This window comes from Rhipicephalus sanguineus, chromosome 4, assembly GCF_013339695.2.
Source record: "Rhipicephalus sanguineus isolate Rsan-2018 chromosome 4, BIME_Rsan_1.4, whole genome shotgun sequence".
Classification (NCBI taxonomy): Eukaryota; Metazoa; Arthropoda; class Arachnida; order Ixodida; family Ixodidae; genus Rhipicephalus; species Rhipicephalus sanguineus.
Window position 1 is genome coordinate 147874859 of NC_051179.1, and position 18650 is coordinate 147893508.

Sequence of the window (18650 nt, forward strand, 5' to 3'; positions counted from 1 at the left end):
AGCCGAAGTCAGAGGAAGGGGTCCATACAAATCGATGCCCACGCGCCCAAACGGACGGTTAGGGCAAGGTAATGGTTGTAGACCTGCTGGCGACACGTGCGTTGCAGGTTTCCGGCGTTGGCAATCGAGGCAGGAGCGAACGAACTTCTGCACGTAGCGGTACATCCCACGCCAGAAGTACCGTTGTCGTATGCGGTGGTAAGTTTTGGATACCCCAGAGTGCGCTCATTGCGGGTCAGAGTGGAAGGCTTCGCATATTTAAGAACGCAGACTGCGGGGTATTACTAGTAGCCACTGGCGGCCGTCGGCGTTGTAATTGCGTCGGTGCAGGAGGTCGTCACCAACGGCGAAATGGTGGGCTTGACGACGCAACGCGCGAGTGGATGGTGTTGCCGACGGATCAGTGAGCAAGTCGATCAGCGAGGTGATCCATTTATCCTTGCGCTGTTCGGTAGCGATGGTGTGAACGTTGATTGAAGCAACAGCCATGTGAGATACTGAGCAGGGGGCATTGTCGTCAGGCAAGGGAGAGCGCGAGAGGGCGTCGGCGTCAGCATGCTGGCGTCCGTTGCGGTACAGCACGCGGATGTCGTAGTCCTGCAGGCGAAGTGCCCAGCGGGCGAGACGCCCTGAGGGATCCTTCAATGACGACAGCCAACATAGTGCATGATGGTCGGTGACGACATCAAATGGGCGACCATACAAATAAGGTCGAAACTTTGTAAGGGCCCATATGATCGCCAGGCACTCTTTTTCCGTGACTGAGTAATTGGTCTCGGCTCTGGTAAGCGTACGGCTTGCGTATGCCACGACATATTCGGGGAACCCTGGTTTGCGCTGCGCAAGGACAGCGCCGAGGCCTACACCGCTGGCGTCCGTGTGTACCTCCGTTGGGGCCGTAGGATCGTAGTGGCCCACTAGGAGCCGTTGGAGAACGCAACCGTTTAACAGTACCAATTGCTTCGCCACAACAGCATAAAGCCGCACTGCCCTCATTGCGACGAGAGACGATGCACGTTAGCCCACATGCTCTGGCAATGCACGGCGCTGCGCGATTGCGAGAATCTCAGCACAGAGGACGCCTGGAGGACGGCAATCACCAGCTCGGACCGGGAGGTCAAAATCCGGGCTGTCCAGAGGGCCCGCAATTTGGCGGAGGGGCTCGCTCTTCCTGTCCCCACGTGGGTGCGGCCCGCAGCCGACTCTCCCTCTTGAGGGGAATCGGCTCCTCAGGACAATTTATAAATAAAGTTCATTGACTGGCTGACTGCGGCATGTTCTTTAGATTTCCTCGCGCCGTTGTCGTCGGCGGCGGAGGATCTTCGGTATTTCGTCGTACAGCAACCGCACCTCCATCGGTTGTTGCCCTTAGTTTTGCGGATAAGGGCTAGGTGACCGGCCCCGGGTTGCGCCAATGTATGGTCGGCGTTGGGGATGGACATGGCGGCCTGGCGACGGCGATCGGGAAGGTTTCGTACTATTAGTCTGTTCAAAAGGGGGTACGTGTAGTTGGGGAGATTCCGAGTTTCGCCAAACTCGGGCCGTCCTGCATAGCAGCCCAGAAAGCACAATATTCAATGGCAGACGCACATTGAGAGGCAGCGCAGCAACGCTTATTTTCGAAAAAAATCCGGCAGATCACACGCATTGTGGAAATCGATTTCATGCGAAGCAATCAGCCTATGCCGCATTTTTCGCTTTGAGCCAAGCGTTAGGATGCGTATCAACATTTCAATGTAAACTCAGCAAGGTCTGATAATGTGCATATGATAAGTAGCGTTCGTTGGCGTAGTCGAGCAACGCTTGACTGTAGCTTGCGTAGTCATTGCTTATTACATTGATATCAAAGCGGATAGCCAGCACTGCAACCACAATAGCGGTTGCCCGGACATGACGCTTGTGTGGGGTCGCTTTCCTAGGAAGTTTGAAGCACTGGCGGGGCGTCGTGGTAGATAGACTACTTGAGTGCCATGCAGAATGCCTGGGTTCGGCTCAGGCTCGAGCTGTGATTTTTATCCGTTGCTTGCATTGATATTTTTCGCTCATCGAAAACGCCGTCAACTCCGGCACCGAATTTTCTGCGACACGAGATCCTTAGAGCTTTCGCTTTAAGATTTACAGAGTACTCTCGCTTGTTCTGGGTTAATCTATACTGAGCGTCCCAGCTATCAGGAAGAATGATTTTTTAAAAACGGGACGTCGTTAAGCGAAGCACACATAGAGCATATTGTTCCCAGTATACTGTAGTAGCCACCACAATTTTTTTTTCGTTAATGAGGTTTGGTTCTTTAGTCCTCATTATGTTTCTAACTCGACAAGTACACATCTAATCATTAAAATGTCAATAAGACACGTGGTGGCATGTTTAAATGACACCTAGCTGCGCTATTTTCAACAACGTGGTAATTGCGTGTTTGCTTTTTTTTGGCTAATAAAGAACGCCCGCGAAGTCTCAAGAGTTACACGTGACCGGACTGCAGCGCCCTCAAACAGGCTCACTGTGAGGTAGCAAGTAAAGAGAAACACATGGATCGCCATCTCTACACTACGCGGCCGGAGAAACGTGCCGTTTTGGTCTTCAGTCAGGAATAATCTGAAGAGTGGTTCGGCCATGTTATCGATCAGAAGAGTCGGTCGTGAGGTACGGATAATGCTAGTGGCGTACAATCGAGTGCAAAGAATCCCTGCCAAGCTACGACGCATGTTTGCGATCGTCTTGTACCCTTGCCAAAGTGCGGAACACTGTCTCTGGCAACCGAGAAAAGTTAAAACGGTTGCTTGCAGTAAGCTGATTTGAGGGCACTGCTTCCTTTTGCCTGTGGGAGCGTAGTAACGCGTTATCCTTCATATTTCTCGGGCTTTCTGGATCATTCGGAAAAAATGAGCCCGCAATTACGTTGTTGAAAATGCGCAGTCAGGCATAGGCGTGCGCAAAGGGGGGGGGGGGGGCGGCAGCCCCCCCTAATCACCTAAGAGGGGGGAAGCGCGAAATCTGCTTCGCGCATTGACCCTTCTAGTAGCCTAAGAGGGGAGGGCGAAATCTGCCCCATACATTTACTTAGTAGGGGGGGGGGGGGCTGCGATGAACCTTTGCCCCCCACCTGATGGGCAACCCTGCGCACGCCTATGCAGTCATGGAGGAAGGAAAAACTAAGGAGGGGCCCTATCGTATCCCAATGCATTGCGAAAAGTGTGGCGGAAGTGACGTCAGATTTATGGGGCAAACAAACCGGTATGGGGCAAACAAAACAGCAGACGCCCCGCGGCGTGCTCTCCGCGGTGGTTCGCTTCTGCTCGAATCTGTAGTCCCGGCGTAAACTTTGCGCGTATTGTGCGGTTCGCACGCAGTAAAATGTTGCAAGCAGACGCTTACCAGGCTGTTCTTGCGTGGCAGGCCCGAGCGCTGCCTGCTGAAATTCTTCGTGGTGCGTTTTTGTGCAACAGCACAGAATGTACCGGTACGTGCCGTATTCAAAAACATTCAGCCCCTGCCTCATCGTATTCGAACTCACCTAGCAGTGACTTACGCGTTCTGCTGGGCGTTAGGCCTTTCTTTTCCTTTGTCGTAGCCCGATTACCAGACCTATTGCCCGATTAGCGGTTCTTTGTTCGTGTATATGGAGATAGCCTCTTCGGCGCAACGCCAACCTATAATTGACGTAACTTCACGTCGAAAAGAGGACACCGCTGTATTGTATGCGCGATCGTGCACGTAAAGTTTGTAATTCCAGTGCGCACACAACACAAGCACGTGCAGCGAGCGCACACCGCACAATACATACATCACGTAGTCCGATAACAACAACAAAAGTTTATTGCCCTTTCGTTTGAACGACACAGCCTCTAAAACGTACGATGCCTTCAGCGCATGGTATGTACGGCGCGTCAGACGCCAAAAACAAAATTTCACGTGTGTTACGAGTTGACAGAATGAGTAACAAGCAACAGAGCGCACATCCGAGAGCTTCGCACGCAAATACCATGCCTTAGTGATCAGTAATGAAGTGAATGTATACGTACACATGAAAAGTGACACACGGTACTGTCCGCAGTGCACGCGATTTGCACAGGGTATACGCAACAGTTGGGCATTGCGTAGCTTTCCTAAAGAAGACACACAAAGAGCAGCATGCGTGAATCTACTACACCGCTTGCACGGCGAAAAAAAAAAACAAACAGAAAAAGGCTGCAAAGTTTCGCGATGCGCGCATGCGCTTGCAAACGTCCCGACGGAAATCGCGAAATGTTTCGCTGCGCCTTCGCTAGGAGGCGATGCGGGTATTTCCGATGTGGAGGCTTCACGAATGTGACGTCAGGGCCTCTTAGTATTCCTTCCTCCATGTATGCAGTCAGACATCATTTGAGCATGCCTACACTCACAGCGGCAAGAGAGTGCTAACAACTCTCTTTCCGAGAGTAAACGCTTGTCCCTTATTTCACTCCCTTTTCAGGAGTGCTGGGAACTCCCTGCTGCACAGAGTAGGCACACTCTCTCGACATAGTTCTGGTACTCTGGCTGAACTAGAGTGAACGAGCTCCCTCGCCAGAGTAAAGTCACGCTTTTGAAATTGAGTACATACACTCTCGGCTGGAGTTACGCTACTCCCTCACAGAGTTTTACAATGCTGGTTGGGCTAGAGTGCATGAACTCCCTCCAAGAGTAAAATCACTCTTGCTGCTAGTACTAACGTATAAAAAAGGGGGGAAAGAAGAAAACCGTCGTGCGTTTTCTACAATGTAACAGTGAACCTTACCCAAATGCCTGAAGCTTACCTCACACCTACACAGAACTCACATCCGCACACATTCATACACAACACAGCAACACTGAACATATGCACTGCTGGCGCTGCACACAACCACACACCCGGTAACCGGTATATATTACCATGATGTTTCACCCCCCTTCCAGTGCCAGTGGCAACAGCTCTGCCGTGCGTATTTAAACAGCAAATATAGACGGAACACGTGTAAGTGTCTAATGATCTATTGGGATACTGTTGGCACATCGACCTTTTACTGTAAAACAGCATAATATTCAACACTATTTTCATTAGTTAATTCCAAATATCAGCTTTGACTCTATCATATCAGCTCAATGCAGTACAGCAGCTCATGCCCAAGTCGGAGGGTTGTAGCCACGCGCTTACAAATACACTTGCGACGATCTTTTACCAGGGACTGGCTGATGAATACTTTACGACGTTATACGATCTGGCGTCCGATTGGACATGCGGTGCCGCGCAAGGCGCGGCATGTACGCCAGAAAAGCAACGCCGGTCAACGTAACCACAATGGAAACGCATCTCTGGCGATACTCGCACTTTCGTTTACCTCGGTTGCACTTTAATGAAAAGCTTCGACGCTAAAATGCGAATTCTTCATCCTTCGCCAGCCACTTGCGCCGAGATCGGTCGTACTCAAAAATTGGGGGACGCTTAAGCTTCGCCTTTAAGAGTTGAACGCGATAGCGATATTCTGCCCCTAGTGCGCACTTCGAACACTACGAGTGTTCAACAGAATGCGCGCAATAAGGTGTGTGCCTTATGTAATGGGTAGCATGCTTCAAACCAGTAGCAATTATGCGCGAGAAACTTTTTCGAAGTTGCGATGCACCCACTACGTGGTCTTAAGGGAATACGCGCAGTAATGTGTGTGCCTTTTGTAATGGGTGGCTGTCAAGTCGTTATGATATTGACGTGGTCCGACGCCCGATGGCAATGTACGCTTGTACCACGCAATATTACTGCGATATTACATCTCGTATTGTGACACCTGTAACGGGCGATCAACAAGGCAACACTGTGTACAACCAATAGAGCAACGCCTGGCAACGCTGTACGCAAGCGTTCCTTTTGTTATTAATAAACCAGTGTTCTTGTGTCCACCACCGTGTGCAGACACTTTCTACAAGACGCTCGATACATGGTGTCAGAAGTGGGATGCCACGATGACTGAACTACGCCCGCCCGAGCCACTGCAATTGGGCGACAACGCAGCGGCGTCCTGGCAGACATTCAAGCAACGCATCGAGCTGTACCTGATAGCTACGGAGCCCATCAAACCACGCAGTAAGGAGCAGAAAGCTGCAATTTTTTTGCACGTCGCCGGTCAAGAAGCAATTGATGTGTTCAATACCCTGAACCTGACGCCGGAGGAAGCTAAAGACTACGATGCTTTGGTTAAAGCGTTTGAAGCCTACTGCTTGCCCAAGTGTAATGAGACTTACGAACGCTATGTGTTTCGCTCGCGTCGTCAGGCACACGGAGAGCCATTCGAACAGTTCTTTCGGGATTTGCAGCTGAAAGCAAGAACGTGCAACTTTGGTGATTTACGAGACTCCATGCTGAGGGACCAAATCGTGTATGGCATTTCTAGCGCTTCCCTGCGTGAAAAACTTCTTCGCAAGAAGGACCTGACCCTCGTCACAGCAGTGGAATACTGCAAGGCTGAGGAACTTGCTGAATCGCAAAATAAAGCGTGGGCTGAAGAAAACAAGATTGAACCTGTTTCAAGAACGCCACTTAAGAAGGGACGAAAAAAATGCCGGTACTGCAACTTGTCACACGCGCCAAGAAAGTGTCCGGCGTACGGCAAAATATGCAACAACTGCATGAAGCCTAATCACTTCGCCGCCTGCTGTACGAGCAACCGAGCAGCAGTTGATGACGTGGTCGACGGAGTGGAGAGCGACGGTGACTTCGACGTTCTGGAGATCAGGACAACGGAAAGCAAGCGTGGTCACGAAAGTCGCGATTGGGTTGTAACAACGAACATTGAAGGAAAGCAGGTGCAGCTGAAGGTCGACACCGGAGCGCAGGCCAACTTGATGCCGCGTTCGCTGTTCAACAGGCTCGGTACTAAACAGCAGCCGTACCCCACGAGGAGCATCTTGCGTCATTATGGGGGTGGTGAAATACCACACTGTGGAAAGGTTCGCCTCGCCGTGCAGTTAGACAAGCGACACGTTCTGCTGGAGTTCTTCATAGTAAAGAAGAAGCAAGCAATTTTGGGCCTCGAGGCTAGTGAGCAACTTGGTCTGGTCAACAGAGTCAACGCGGTGGACAACAGCGACGGATACGCAAGCCTAAAGCAGACATATCCAAGACTATTCACCGGCATTGGAAGGACGCGGCGCGAGTACAAAATGGTGCTTCGAGAGGACGCTGTCCCCGTAGTACAGCCAACCCGGCGCGTGCCTTACGCACTCAGAAAGCCACTCAAGAAAGAGCTCGACCGGATGTGTGCCGCGAACATCATTGAGAAAGTGGAAGAGCCGTCGGACTGGGTAAGTCCCTTGGTTATCGTGAGGAAGAAAAATGGAGACTTAAGAGTTTGCATGGACCCACGGGCAATTAACAGGGCAGTGAAAAGAGAACACTTTCAGTTGCCATGCCGGGAAGAAATCGAGGGTGAGCTAGCGCAAGCAAAGTTTTTCAGCAGACTTGATGCAAACAGCGGTTTTCATCAAATTCCTCTAGATAGAAAGACTTCAGAAATCTGCACATTCAGTTCTCCGTTCGGTCGTTATCGGTATCTCCGATTACCGTTCGGTATTGCATCTGCACCCGAAGTTTTCCAGCGTACCATGAGCCAGATATTCGATGACCTCCCAGGAACGCGTGTGTACATCGACGACGTGCTTGTGTGGGGTTCTAGCAAAAAGGAACACGATGAACGCCTGCACAAAGCGCTAGCGAGGGCACAGGCTGAGGGCCTTACCTTGAATGCGGAAAAGTGCATTTTTGGGCAAACTGAAATCACCTTCTTGGGTGATAAAATTAGCTCCAAAGGTATTGAGCCTAATCCCGACCTGATAAAGTGCATCTTAAACCAACCTGCACCAAAGACCAAGAAAGATGTCCAGCGCTTCCTTGGAGCAGTTAACTATTTTGGAAAGTACTTGCCACTGTTGTCAGCCCACACTGTGGCCTTGCGCAGCCTAATAAGAAACGATACAATTTTCGAGTGGACGCAGGTTCACGAGCGTGAGTGGGAACAACTCAAGTTGATGCTGACGAAAGCGCCAGTCTTGGCTGTTTTTAATTCCGAGCTTCCCACGAAACTGTCGACGGACGCGTCTGCGTTTGCACTCGGAGCGGTCCTTTTCCAACAACACGGACGCGATTGGCGTCCCGTCGGATACGCGTCGCGAGCACTCACAGAAACCGAGCGAAGGTATGCTCAAATAGAAAAAGATGGTTGATCCCTCCTTCATAGGAATCGGAATAACACGAAAGTAAAGCGTTCCCTTACAGAAGTAACTCAATGTTTACAGAAGTTACTGAATTGATATAAGAGAGTTTGCACAATGTCTGGCAGCTATAACACCGTTTACCGTGTACTTAGCTTTAGGTGCACGTTAAAGAACCCCAGGTGGTCGAAATTTCTGGAGCCTTCCACTACGGCGTCCCTCATAATCGCATCATGGATTTGGGACGTTAAACCCCAGATATCGTTATTATTATAGCACCGTTTAACGTGGATGCACCCACTTTGATGATTGGTGGTACATCTCCATTCCGACGACTAACGTCCAAGTTAAATGATTAAACAAACCCTTGTGGTAGCTGTAGTAGTTAACGGTAAAAGCGTAATCAGAGAACGAGGTGTAGGCAGAAGAGCGTCGCATATTTGACGCTGAACTTGATCGCCATCCCGCGGCATGTTAAAATGTGATTGAACACTACGGCCGGACTAGAGGGAAACGCAAAGCGCGTCCTGCCGCCCCGGTAGCCCAGCCGCGATTTTTCTCGGGGCGAGCGCATGAGCAGTGAACAGCCAGGTGAGGCAGGCGCGCGTCGCAGAGCTATTTTGTAGCGTTAGCTACACTTGCCTAGCCAGAGCAGGTTTCGCGGGGGTCATCATGAGCCGTGGTGCGCATGCGCGCGCGACTCGCCGCTGCTGCTCTGCGCATTCGAGAGGGGTGACGTCGTAGCCATGGCGGCGCGCAGCTATTAGATGCGAAGTATCTTAAGGCGGAGCTCAATCTGGTGGTGGTGTGCGGCGTGACCACCCTTACTGCGCATGCGCATAGCCTCTCTACACACCTCCTCTCCACTCCCCCTCACCATTCCCCCTGTCATCTACCCTCTCCCGTTTCCCCTCTCCACTCACACTCACCACATTCCCCTCCTCTCCCCTCTCCCATTACCCTCTCCACTTCCCCTCTCCCCTCCCCCTTTCCACTCTTCCTCTGAAACGCGGGCTAGACATGCCGAAATTCTCTCCTGCGCAACGCCGCGAAGAGCTCGAGCGCATGCGCGTCCCCTCCCCTTCTCTCTCCTCTCCTACGCTGCCCCCTCTCGCCCGCCTGTCGACCGCGTTCCCTGCTCGCCCTGTGAGAATTAACGGCCAGGCTAGATGGAAGATACGACCCGCGTAGCGTCGCTCTTCGCGTTTCACGACGCGAGCTCGGTAGCATGCCCAACGAACGCCAACGGAACGCGATCGTGCAAGTGCTCCGGCTTCGCATCTACTCATGGTCCCCTTTAGCGGGAGATGGTGTATTCGCCCTCGCTGTGCAGTCGCCGTCTGACAGTGCGCTGGTGCCGCTTGATAGCGCCTCTGACTGGCGTTTGCAGGTGGGTAACGCCATGGAGAAGGAGAGCGCAAATGCTGCTCAACGGCGCAGAAGAGCCGAGAAGCTTATGTCATCGGATCCCGAAGTAGTTGCCTGGCAATTAGCGCTTCAGCGTAAGAAGAATGAACAGAGGAACGCTAAACGTGCTGCGGAAATCTGGAAAGCTCAGAATAATGAGCTGAACCTTTGCTAACGCTACGTATATCCTGGCATAGCCGAGCTAAGCCACTGCAAATTTTTTTTTTATTTGCATTAGCGTGATGCTATGAGCGAGGCCGACGCTTTTACAACGCTTGGTCGAAGATCGCCACCTCGCGGTGTGTTAAGGCATTGACAAAATTGAACTTCTATTGAAAACGCAGCGAATGGGACGGACGTGTAACGCGTTGCAGGTGCTAATCGCGGAGGCCACTATAATGACGAATTACTTTACTTTACCGCTCCCTCAGAGCAACACCACCCCATCGACCGGGAGAGTGGTAGATATAAAAGGCGCGTTTGTAAAGCCTCTAGAGTCTGTGACCGTGGCGCAGTGTATAGCGTGCCCGGCATCTGTTGTTGTGGACCGAGCGGTCGTGGGTTCGATGCCCGTTGGCGGAACTCTTTTCCTTTGAGATCTGATCGTGTAAATATTTTCTACGTCATTTCCGTGACGGAAATACGTCACTGAAGTCTTGGTGGACCCCGGCATAAAACACTTTCGTGTTAAAAGAGGCATTAGGCATAACATTCGGCTGTGAAAAGTTTAACGATTATGTCACTGGAAGACATATTGCTATCGAAACTGACCACAGTCCATTGTTGGCGATTTCAAAGAAAGAAATAGGTGACATGCCACCGCGTCTGCAGCGCCTATTTCTTCGGCTGCTGAAATATGAATTTGATTTGCAGTATGTTCCAGGCAGCAAATTAGTTGTTGCTGACACCTTGTCAAGAATCCCCGCACAGGAACACCCAGGCAAGGGCACAACAGATGTTGAAGTTCATGTTGTTGGCGTCCTTACTTCAAGTGTGGGTCCAGCCACCCTCTCCCGTCTGCAGGCAGCAACGGCCAGAGATGAAACGCTGCAAGATGTCATTTTGAGATTGCAGTCGTCAATCCCAGTAGAGGGTGAACTAAAGTCCTCCACAGCAGAGCTTACTGTGGTCAACGGAATACTGCTAAAGGGAACCAAAGTAGTGGTACCTGCAAGCATGCGAACGGAGATGCTGAGACGAGTGCACCAAGGGCATCTCGGGTTAGGGAAATGCAAATCGAGGGCCCGCAAGTTGATGTATTGGCCAGGAATGGCAGCAGATATTGCCCATTTTATTGACAGGTGTGACGTCTGTAAGAAGTTTGCTTATCGGCAACCTGACGAGCCCCTTCTTCAGCGTGCCGTCCCTGACTTGCCGTGGGCTAGAGTTGGTGCAGATCTTTTCCAGCATGCTGGAAAGAATTTCTTGGTTGTCTATGACGCCTACTCTAATTTTCCTGAAGTCGAACAGCTAAAGGAGACCTCAGCAACAGCCGTCATTCAGAAACTACGTCAGATCTTTGCAAGGCACGGGTTACCATTAGAAGTTTGTAGTGATGGCGGCCCTCAGTTCGCGTCAAAAGAGTTCAAAGATTTTGCGGCTCGATATGACTTCAAGCATACAATTTCAAGTCCGCATTTTCCCAGATCCAACGGACTCGCCGAGAAGGGCGTCCAAGTGATCAAGCGCATTCTGGACAAGACGGAGAGGAGTAAAGAGGATTTCTATTTGGGCCTTCTGAACTACAGGGTGTGTCCTCTTGAGGATGGCCGGTCGCCATCAGAGCTGCTGATGGGACGAAGTCTCAGAACGCTGCTTCCAGATTTCTCAGTGTCACCCCCAAGGCCCGTGCGAAAACATGTGCAAGCAAAGACCCCAAGAAGGTCACTTGCTCTATTACAGAAGGGAGACGTCGTCCGCGTTCTCAATGATGGTAGATGGGAAATAAAAGCACAAGTCCAAGATCTCGTGGCGCCAAGGTCGTACACCGTTCTGACAGAAGATGGCCGGGTTTTCCGTCGAAATAGACAACACCTCCGCAAAACGCCAGAAGCGTTCTGTCGATTCTCCCATTACAACGCCGACGACAGCGACGACACCTCCGATTCATCTACAAGTGGAGCCATACCGCAGGGGCCAGAACCTCCGCAGGGTACGCAGGACCGACCGCCAGCCGGCACCTCAGGCTTACCGAACACTGACGACTTCTGCCGACGATCCACTAGACAACAAAGACTACCATCTCGCCTGACCTACACTCACGGATTCCAGCAGAGTGAAACAGCCTAGAAGAGAGGACAGTTGCCGACCGACGTTAAATGTTTTCGGTGTTTTCAGAGTTTTTTGTGTGCTTCGCCTTCAAAGAAAGGAGGATGTAACGGGCGATCAACAAGGCAACACTGTGTACAACCAATAGAGCAACGCCTGGCAACGCTGTACGCAAGCGTTCCTTTTGTTATTAATAAACCAGTGTTCTTGTGTCCACCACCGTGTGCAGACACTTTCTACAAGACGCTCGATACAGGACGCGTATTTTTGGGAAGCATGAAAGTTACTTTCAATGCAGCTCCAAGCAGAGGCGTGGCTGTGTGGTAGAACACCTGCTTGCCACGCAGACGGCCTGGGTTCGATTCTCACTCGGACCCAACATTTTTATTATTTATTTTATTTGCAGCTTTTTCGATTTTTCGGTCACGGACAAGATGATGATTTTTCGCTCACAACCAACGGTGCCGACGCCGACGGCGGAATTTCTGCGATACGAGCTCTTTAACGCTATCGCGTTAATATGACCCGTACGACTCCCAGCGAAGGTAGGCCTAGCGCACCTGCCGAATCCGTGTGTATACATGCTGTCGGCGCTTCTGGGTTTAAGGATACGCAATTCGGACGGGTGAGAATGAGTGTACAGTAGAGCTTTAGTATCGGTCAACCTGAATGAACCATTTTTTCTTGCGTACGGTGTCCATACAAGAAGAGATGGGCATCTTACGACGCGCTTTCAGCAAACGCACCCCGGCAGCCACCGAAAGCCGCCGGGCGCACTCGCCGGCACTGTGCTGACATAGACTTGTCAATTGTTGAGCTAACATGATGGCGTACTTTCTTGCACGTTCAATTTGGTGTTTGGCGATCGGGATTGAGATGCAAATCAGTACATTGACACGGCCGTTGTACTTATGTATCGTCGATTGCGCGAGAAAATACGTTATTCAATGTCATTCGTGGTCGGCAGCTGTTTGTGTGTTATGAAGACGCGAATTTTATTTGGAAAGGAAGATCGCGCGCCTATCTTCAGTATGCGACCCGTAAAGGTGAAGCCTAGCGGTGAGCTCTGTTTTGACTAGTCTTTTTACGGCACGAGTGTTCCGCTGGAGCGTGGCGTAGTGGAAATAAAATAATAAAAAAATAAATTACGGGACCGGCTTCCTAAAATTCCTTTAGGTATGCCAGAGGTTCAATCCTTTATTTTTTCATCTTGACACATTCTTCTAGCAATGTGTATTATTACTGTAAGTGGTGTCTGTTATTGATGTACATGTGGCGTTAATAAACCGGCAATAAAGAAAAAAAAAAAGAGCGTGGCGTAGTGGTAGCGACTTCGGCTGAGAATCCGAAGGCGGCAGGTTCGATTCCTCCTGCCAAACATTTTTTTTTTGTTTCACGGCTCTTTTTTTATTGCAGTAATGCTTTAGTGTCTACCTTATTTCAGTGGCAATTAGGTTGTGTCGTAAACCAAGTTGGCAATGTGGTATAAGTTGTCGATGTTCGAGGCTTTGAAGCTTTTTCTGTTGGCGTTTCAGAAACCAAAGGCTGAAGAGCACAAACACTTTCTTTTGTTATTACTGAAAACTATCTTATTAACTTGCACATTAAAACGACATCTGTGGCGTCTACGCTCGGAGGAGTATGGTTAAGAGACAGTTATATATCGCTGTGCAGCGTCGGCCAGAAGCTCGCCCTAGTTTGTACTCCGTCTGCTTGGGAGGGACTCGATCCTCTTCACGCTACGTCGGGGCGGGAGTTCCGTGGATTGGGAACTCTATATGAGTCGCAGAGAGTTCGCGGTCTCTTTTACTCTGCCTTCAAGGAAAGAGTAAGTTCCGCGGCTAACTCTCCACTACTCCCTCACGGCGTTAAAGAACTCTGGCGAGAGTAATACAGTCGCCCTACTCTTGCAGTACTCCCTCTGTATCTGTGAGTGTACATATGCCTCATTGACATTTTAATGATTAGGTGAGTACTTGTCGAGTTAGAAGCATAATTATATAGGCTGAATAACTAAACCTCATTCACAAAAAATTAGTAATGGCGACTACAGTATACTGGGAAGCATATGCACCAGGTGTGCTTCGTGTAACGACGTTTCTCTTTTTTTAAGCCGTGCTGAGTGATAGCTGGGACAACCTGTATACTGTGAATCTGTTGTGGCGCACACACCTATGCCACGAGCTGTGTTATGAGCGTACGTGCCGCACGCCACTGTTGGCAAGGGTCTCATGACGCATGCGGCAAATAATGCTTTTCATATCAGGACCTGTGAATTGTTTTCGTCATGCACTCATGAGTTTTCGCACATACCATGTTAAGGAGACGACTATTACAGCGCCCAAACACGTAGATAGATAGATAGATAGATAGATAGATAGATAGATAGATAGATAGATAGATAGATAGATAGATAGATAGATAGATAGATAGATAGATAGATAGATAGATAGATAGATAGATAGATAGATAGATAGATAGATGTTTGGTTTGCTGAGAAATGCTTCCCGTTTAAAACAAACTCAAGTGATTCGCAATATAAAGTATTCATGAGAACATCAAAGAAATTGCGCGACGAAAACACGGACATAAGAAGACAATTACAAACACAGCGCAAACTTTCAACTGAATTTATTGTGCCACTGGATCTGCTTATATATTGCCACAGTATAAATCACGCATGCGCGCAAATGGACGCTACGCGAGAAAGACCGCTCATGCATTAAAAAAAAAGAGTAAAAACAAGGAGTTACACGTTTGAAGATCTTAGGAACACAAGCTCCTTATCAGTGAGGGCCAGTGATGGTGAGCTAACGCAGAAATCATATAATTTATTAATCGCTTCTGCCTCCACTTCGCAAATTAGCTGCGTTCTGCCGCGTGAAACGACCGTACATAAAGCAAAGGGAGGCAGCCACAATCTAGACAGTGGATCGCCAAAAAGCCACCGGTGCCATTTTTTACATTGTTGTGGTGTTCACGTAGCCCGTCATTCAGGCATCGTCCGGTTTGCCCAATGTACAGCTTCCCACACGAAAGAGGGAGGCAGTACACCACACGTTCGGCACACTCAACGAACTTGTTCCGGTGCCGCTTAGTGCGCTTCTCTGGCGGGACGGCATTTGGGTCCGTGAGTCGGCATAGCTTCCCGAGCTTATTGGGAGCCGAGAACACCAGCTTCACGTTTCCCCTCTGGGCAATCTCTCTCTCTTGATACAAGGTGCCTCTCATAGCTGAATCGGTTAGCATACGACATATGATAAAGGTCCAATGAGATCTGTTTGAGGGCTGCAGATGACAGGCTTGCCTTTTTATATATCTCCGGCACTTGGGCTTTTTTCAGGCACCACTCATTCAGCAACTTCATTGAGGGACCGCCTGTGAAACTCGACACTGTGTGTGTGATGCGAAAAGAATCTCTCCTCTCTCTCTTATTCCCGTATTCCCCTCCCCATGTTTAGGGTAGGAAACTGTACGTGTGGTCTAGTTAACCTCCCTACCTTTCCTATATTTCTTCTCTCTCTCTCATAGATGATGGTGCGAATGATATGATAATGCTGTAGCCCAAGCGCTACCAAGATTTTCAAGTACCGTTTCGGGATTCGAAAGAGAAGGCCAAAACTTCAGGGGGAGGCAGAAGTTTAGGTGCGCAGATCAATTCGCGGTTATTACGTGGGCCGCGACAAGCCCAGGAGCGGGTTATGTTGAGTAACACGAGATAGGCCTTCGGCCGCCACTGATTGTAGTCAGCTTGTTGATGACGATAATGACGCTTTTTAAAACGACATCTGAAGTGCGTTTCGTTCTCCCGAAATATTTCATTTTTACAGATAGAGCACTCGACAAGAAGGAAACTACGTCCCGCGTGTCGCACGCATGGCACACACCGTACTTGGTTTGCTGGAAGGGCGGCTGCCAGTAGGGTAGTTGTGCTTACTTTTTGACAATGTAAGTAGGTCACGCAGATTTTAGTCTTTTCTGTATATCACACGCTGTGGTTCTCGGAAAATTGTGTGCAGTTCTTGTTTATAACGGCATTTGCATTCTGCGCAGGCACGGAAAGAGTTAGCAAGCACAAGGTTAGTATGAGAGGGAACCAGCTGTTTCATTTTTGTGCATTAACGTGTTTTGCGGTCACGGTTGTTTGCCCGCTTCATGGCGCCCTCAGTTGCCTTGGATGGGCATTGCTGCTTGCTGCGAATCAGGGCACACATAGAAATAAAATCGGAGTATTGGATCATATGCTTGCAAATTGAAGGGTCTGACCGTAGGCTACCTTTGAACGTTAACTCAATGGCGTCTGAATGCGAGACAGTTGGTATTAATCCACAGTTAAAACTCAAACTGCTCAAAACTAAGCACGGACACGTAGACACAAAACTATCGTTAACTACCAACTGCTTTGGTTTCCTTTAAAAACACACTTTATATTGAAAAGGGGGCCCACAGGAGCGTAGGTACCAATCTTTTTCTGTTCAAGATGTTCAAGTAGCAAATAGAAGAAGGGTACTGAACGGGGCTGGACTATGCGTGACGAAGCCGATATATTTTCTAACGCGATAATTCGGTCCCAATTGCCATTGTGTCAACCAAACAATCGTAATGAACTATAATGATCGTCTGCTCTATTCGCAACTGTACTAGTCGACTCTTAATACCAGATAGTTTGGTTATATCGGTAATAATTATCTGCTGTGTAGCCCGATCCTATTAATGTGAACCAACTGCAACAGGCTCCTTCCCGCACAAAACGGTCAAATTGCATGAATGTGCCGCGATGAATTTTAAGCACATCGGCATTGCCCATATAAATTTTCTTGCCGTAGTAATTATTTTGAAGCGCTATTTTCACGCATTACTTAAAATGCACTTGTGGGCTAGTTGACTCCTTTTGACGCAGATGGTTTGCTTTTCTGCAAAGTGCCATTTCCCCTGTAAACATATGCCCGACTGTATCGTTGAAAACATAGCTTGCGGGTAAATATAACCTGGTGAGACCCGTCAACACGGGAAATAGACACCAACGCATTCTTCAAACACAAAAAAAGGACGAGTATCTGCGGGTAAGTAGTGCCCGGCCAAGCACTTAAAGCAATACAGGAAATCAGTTGAGCGGGTATTCATGACAGAATGCACATGGCTTATTGGCTGTCGGTGTCGGCGTACATAGCAAGATTTTGTTCAAAATTGATGTCAATGCTCTTGAGAAGGCTACGTTGTCAACAGGATGTGCGAACCATAGAATTATTTTTGGCTGCATTTAAAAGCTCCTGCGCCGCGTCGGAAACACTTATTTGCGCAAATTGAAGACTCCACCATGGCAAGGGTCACGCAAGGATTTTTTCAAGCAACGCGGCTCGCTGCTGCGTTATTCTTGGTTACAGATTCTTATAATGTGCTAGGCGCTCCAATCGCTGAATAAATTGCCGAAGAAAGTGCAGAAGTGATCCAAGAACGCACGACTTGATGAAAATTACATGCACATAGTGCCGCAAAATTCCGACCAAGCGCACCCTTTTCAGCAACTCGAAATTACCGTTAAAATTGAGAGAGACGCTTTCCCGGAACGGCGTGCAAAATTGAACTTAGCAGTGAAATTAGAGGAGGCGCTTGCTCGGAATTCAAGGGTAGTCATTATTTTCATCAAAACGCCCCAATTTGACTTTATACTGATACGGATCGCTCCCCTCCATTTCTTCCTCTGCCGTCATTTTGTACATTGAAAATTAGGTTCCGTTGGTAGAGCCTGCCAGTCGCTTTGCGCTTTTTAATAATTAATACTGAGATGGGTAATCACAGCATGTCCAGATATCTTGCCAATCTATGGCCAATTACTTGCTAGCAGTGCTGCAAAAGGAAGCTTATTTTTATGAGAATAACACCCTTCCTATGCAACGATGGACTTTTACAAAGTACCTGTACGTCAAGCAAGAGCAAGCCTGCATATTAGGACACAACAGCGTCAAGAAAAGGCCAGCAGCTTTCGAACCTTTTCATGCACTTCAAGAAATGTGCCGGCGCCCCAATGATGAATGACACTAGAGCAGGAGTCTGAAACACGCGGCGCGCGGCTTCCCACGGAGTAGTTTTAGGACTTTGATAAATATTACTATCATTATTTTCTCGCCTGTTGCAAATAACAGCACTTCGTTTGGGCCAGCTACACAGGCGGAACTGGTCTCAAGCATTTTTTTCATGAGGCACCCCACGCGGTAATTATGAGTTGGAACATCACCGTCGAACGAAGACTGTATATTTTAGGAGCGGCGTCTAGATGTTAGTCATTGTGGAAATCAGTATCGATACGTTTTTGGAGACCGCAGGCCAAATTCCCTTCCGAAATGACCCATAAATTAGATATGGGATATGGGAAAAGCGCTCTTTCAACTGGCAACGTTAGGTGACATTTTGTTCAAACTCCCCCCGCTCCCACCATCTTCAATATAGTGGTCCTTGTGGCACTGCATTTCGTTAGTGCGTCCCGCTCATTGAGGTTAGTTTGAGACCCCTGTACTAGAGTATACTATACTCGTACAAAAAAAACAGAAAAAAAGAATTCCACCAGAGCATGCGCACTGTGGGAATTGATGTTACGCGAAGCAGTCAGCGAGGAGCTGTCCATGCGGTATTGTTTGGCATTGAGCCAAGTATTACGAGCTGGATCGACGCAGTTGTGTAAGTTGTGACGCGAGCTTACCGCGCACGTAGACCAGGCCCCTAGCCAGGAATTTTTTACGCATTTGCTGAACACCTTGACTGTTTGAGAAAAACGCCTATTTCC

The 18650-nt window shown here is 49.1% G+C and overlaps 1 protein-coding gene across 1 annotated transcript; it reads left to right on the forward strand.

Annotated features, from left to right (window-relative positions):
- Positions 1 to 6004: 6004 nt before the first annotated feature.
- On the forward strand, positions 6005 to 11890 carry LOC119391714 (uncharacterized). Its single transcript, XM_037659371.2, has 3 exons — positions 6005 to 7288; positions 10475 to 10687; positions 11219 to 11890. The coding sequence occupies exons 1-3, from the start codon at positions 6344 to 6346 to the stop codon at positions 11888 to 11890; spliced, it is 1830 nt and encodes a 609-aa protein (XP_037515299.2). The 5' UTR covers positions 6005 to 6343.
- Positions 11891 to 18650: the final 6760 nt, after the last annotated feature.

Coding starts and splice junctions, on each gene's coding strand:
- LOC119391714 (XM_037659371.2), top strand. CDS start 6,344: ATGCTGAGGGACCAAATCGTGTATGGCATTTCTAGCGCTTCCCTGCGT. Junction 7,289..10,474: donor TGGAAGAGCCGTCGGACTGG/GTAAGTCCCTTG, acceptor TTTGATTTGCAG/TATGTTCCAGGCAGCAAATT. Junction 10,688..11,218: donor GATTGCAGTCGTCAATCCCA/GTAGAGGGTGAA, acceptor TATGACTTCAAG/CATACAATTTCAAGTCCGCA.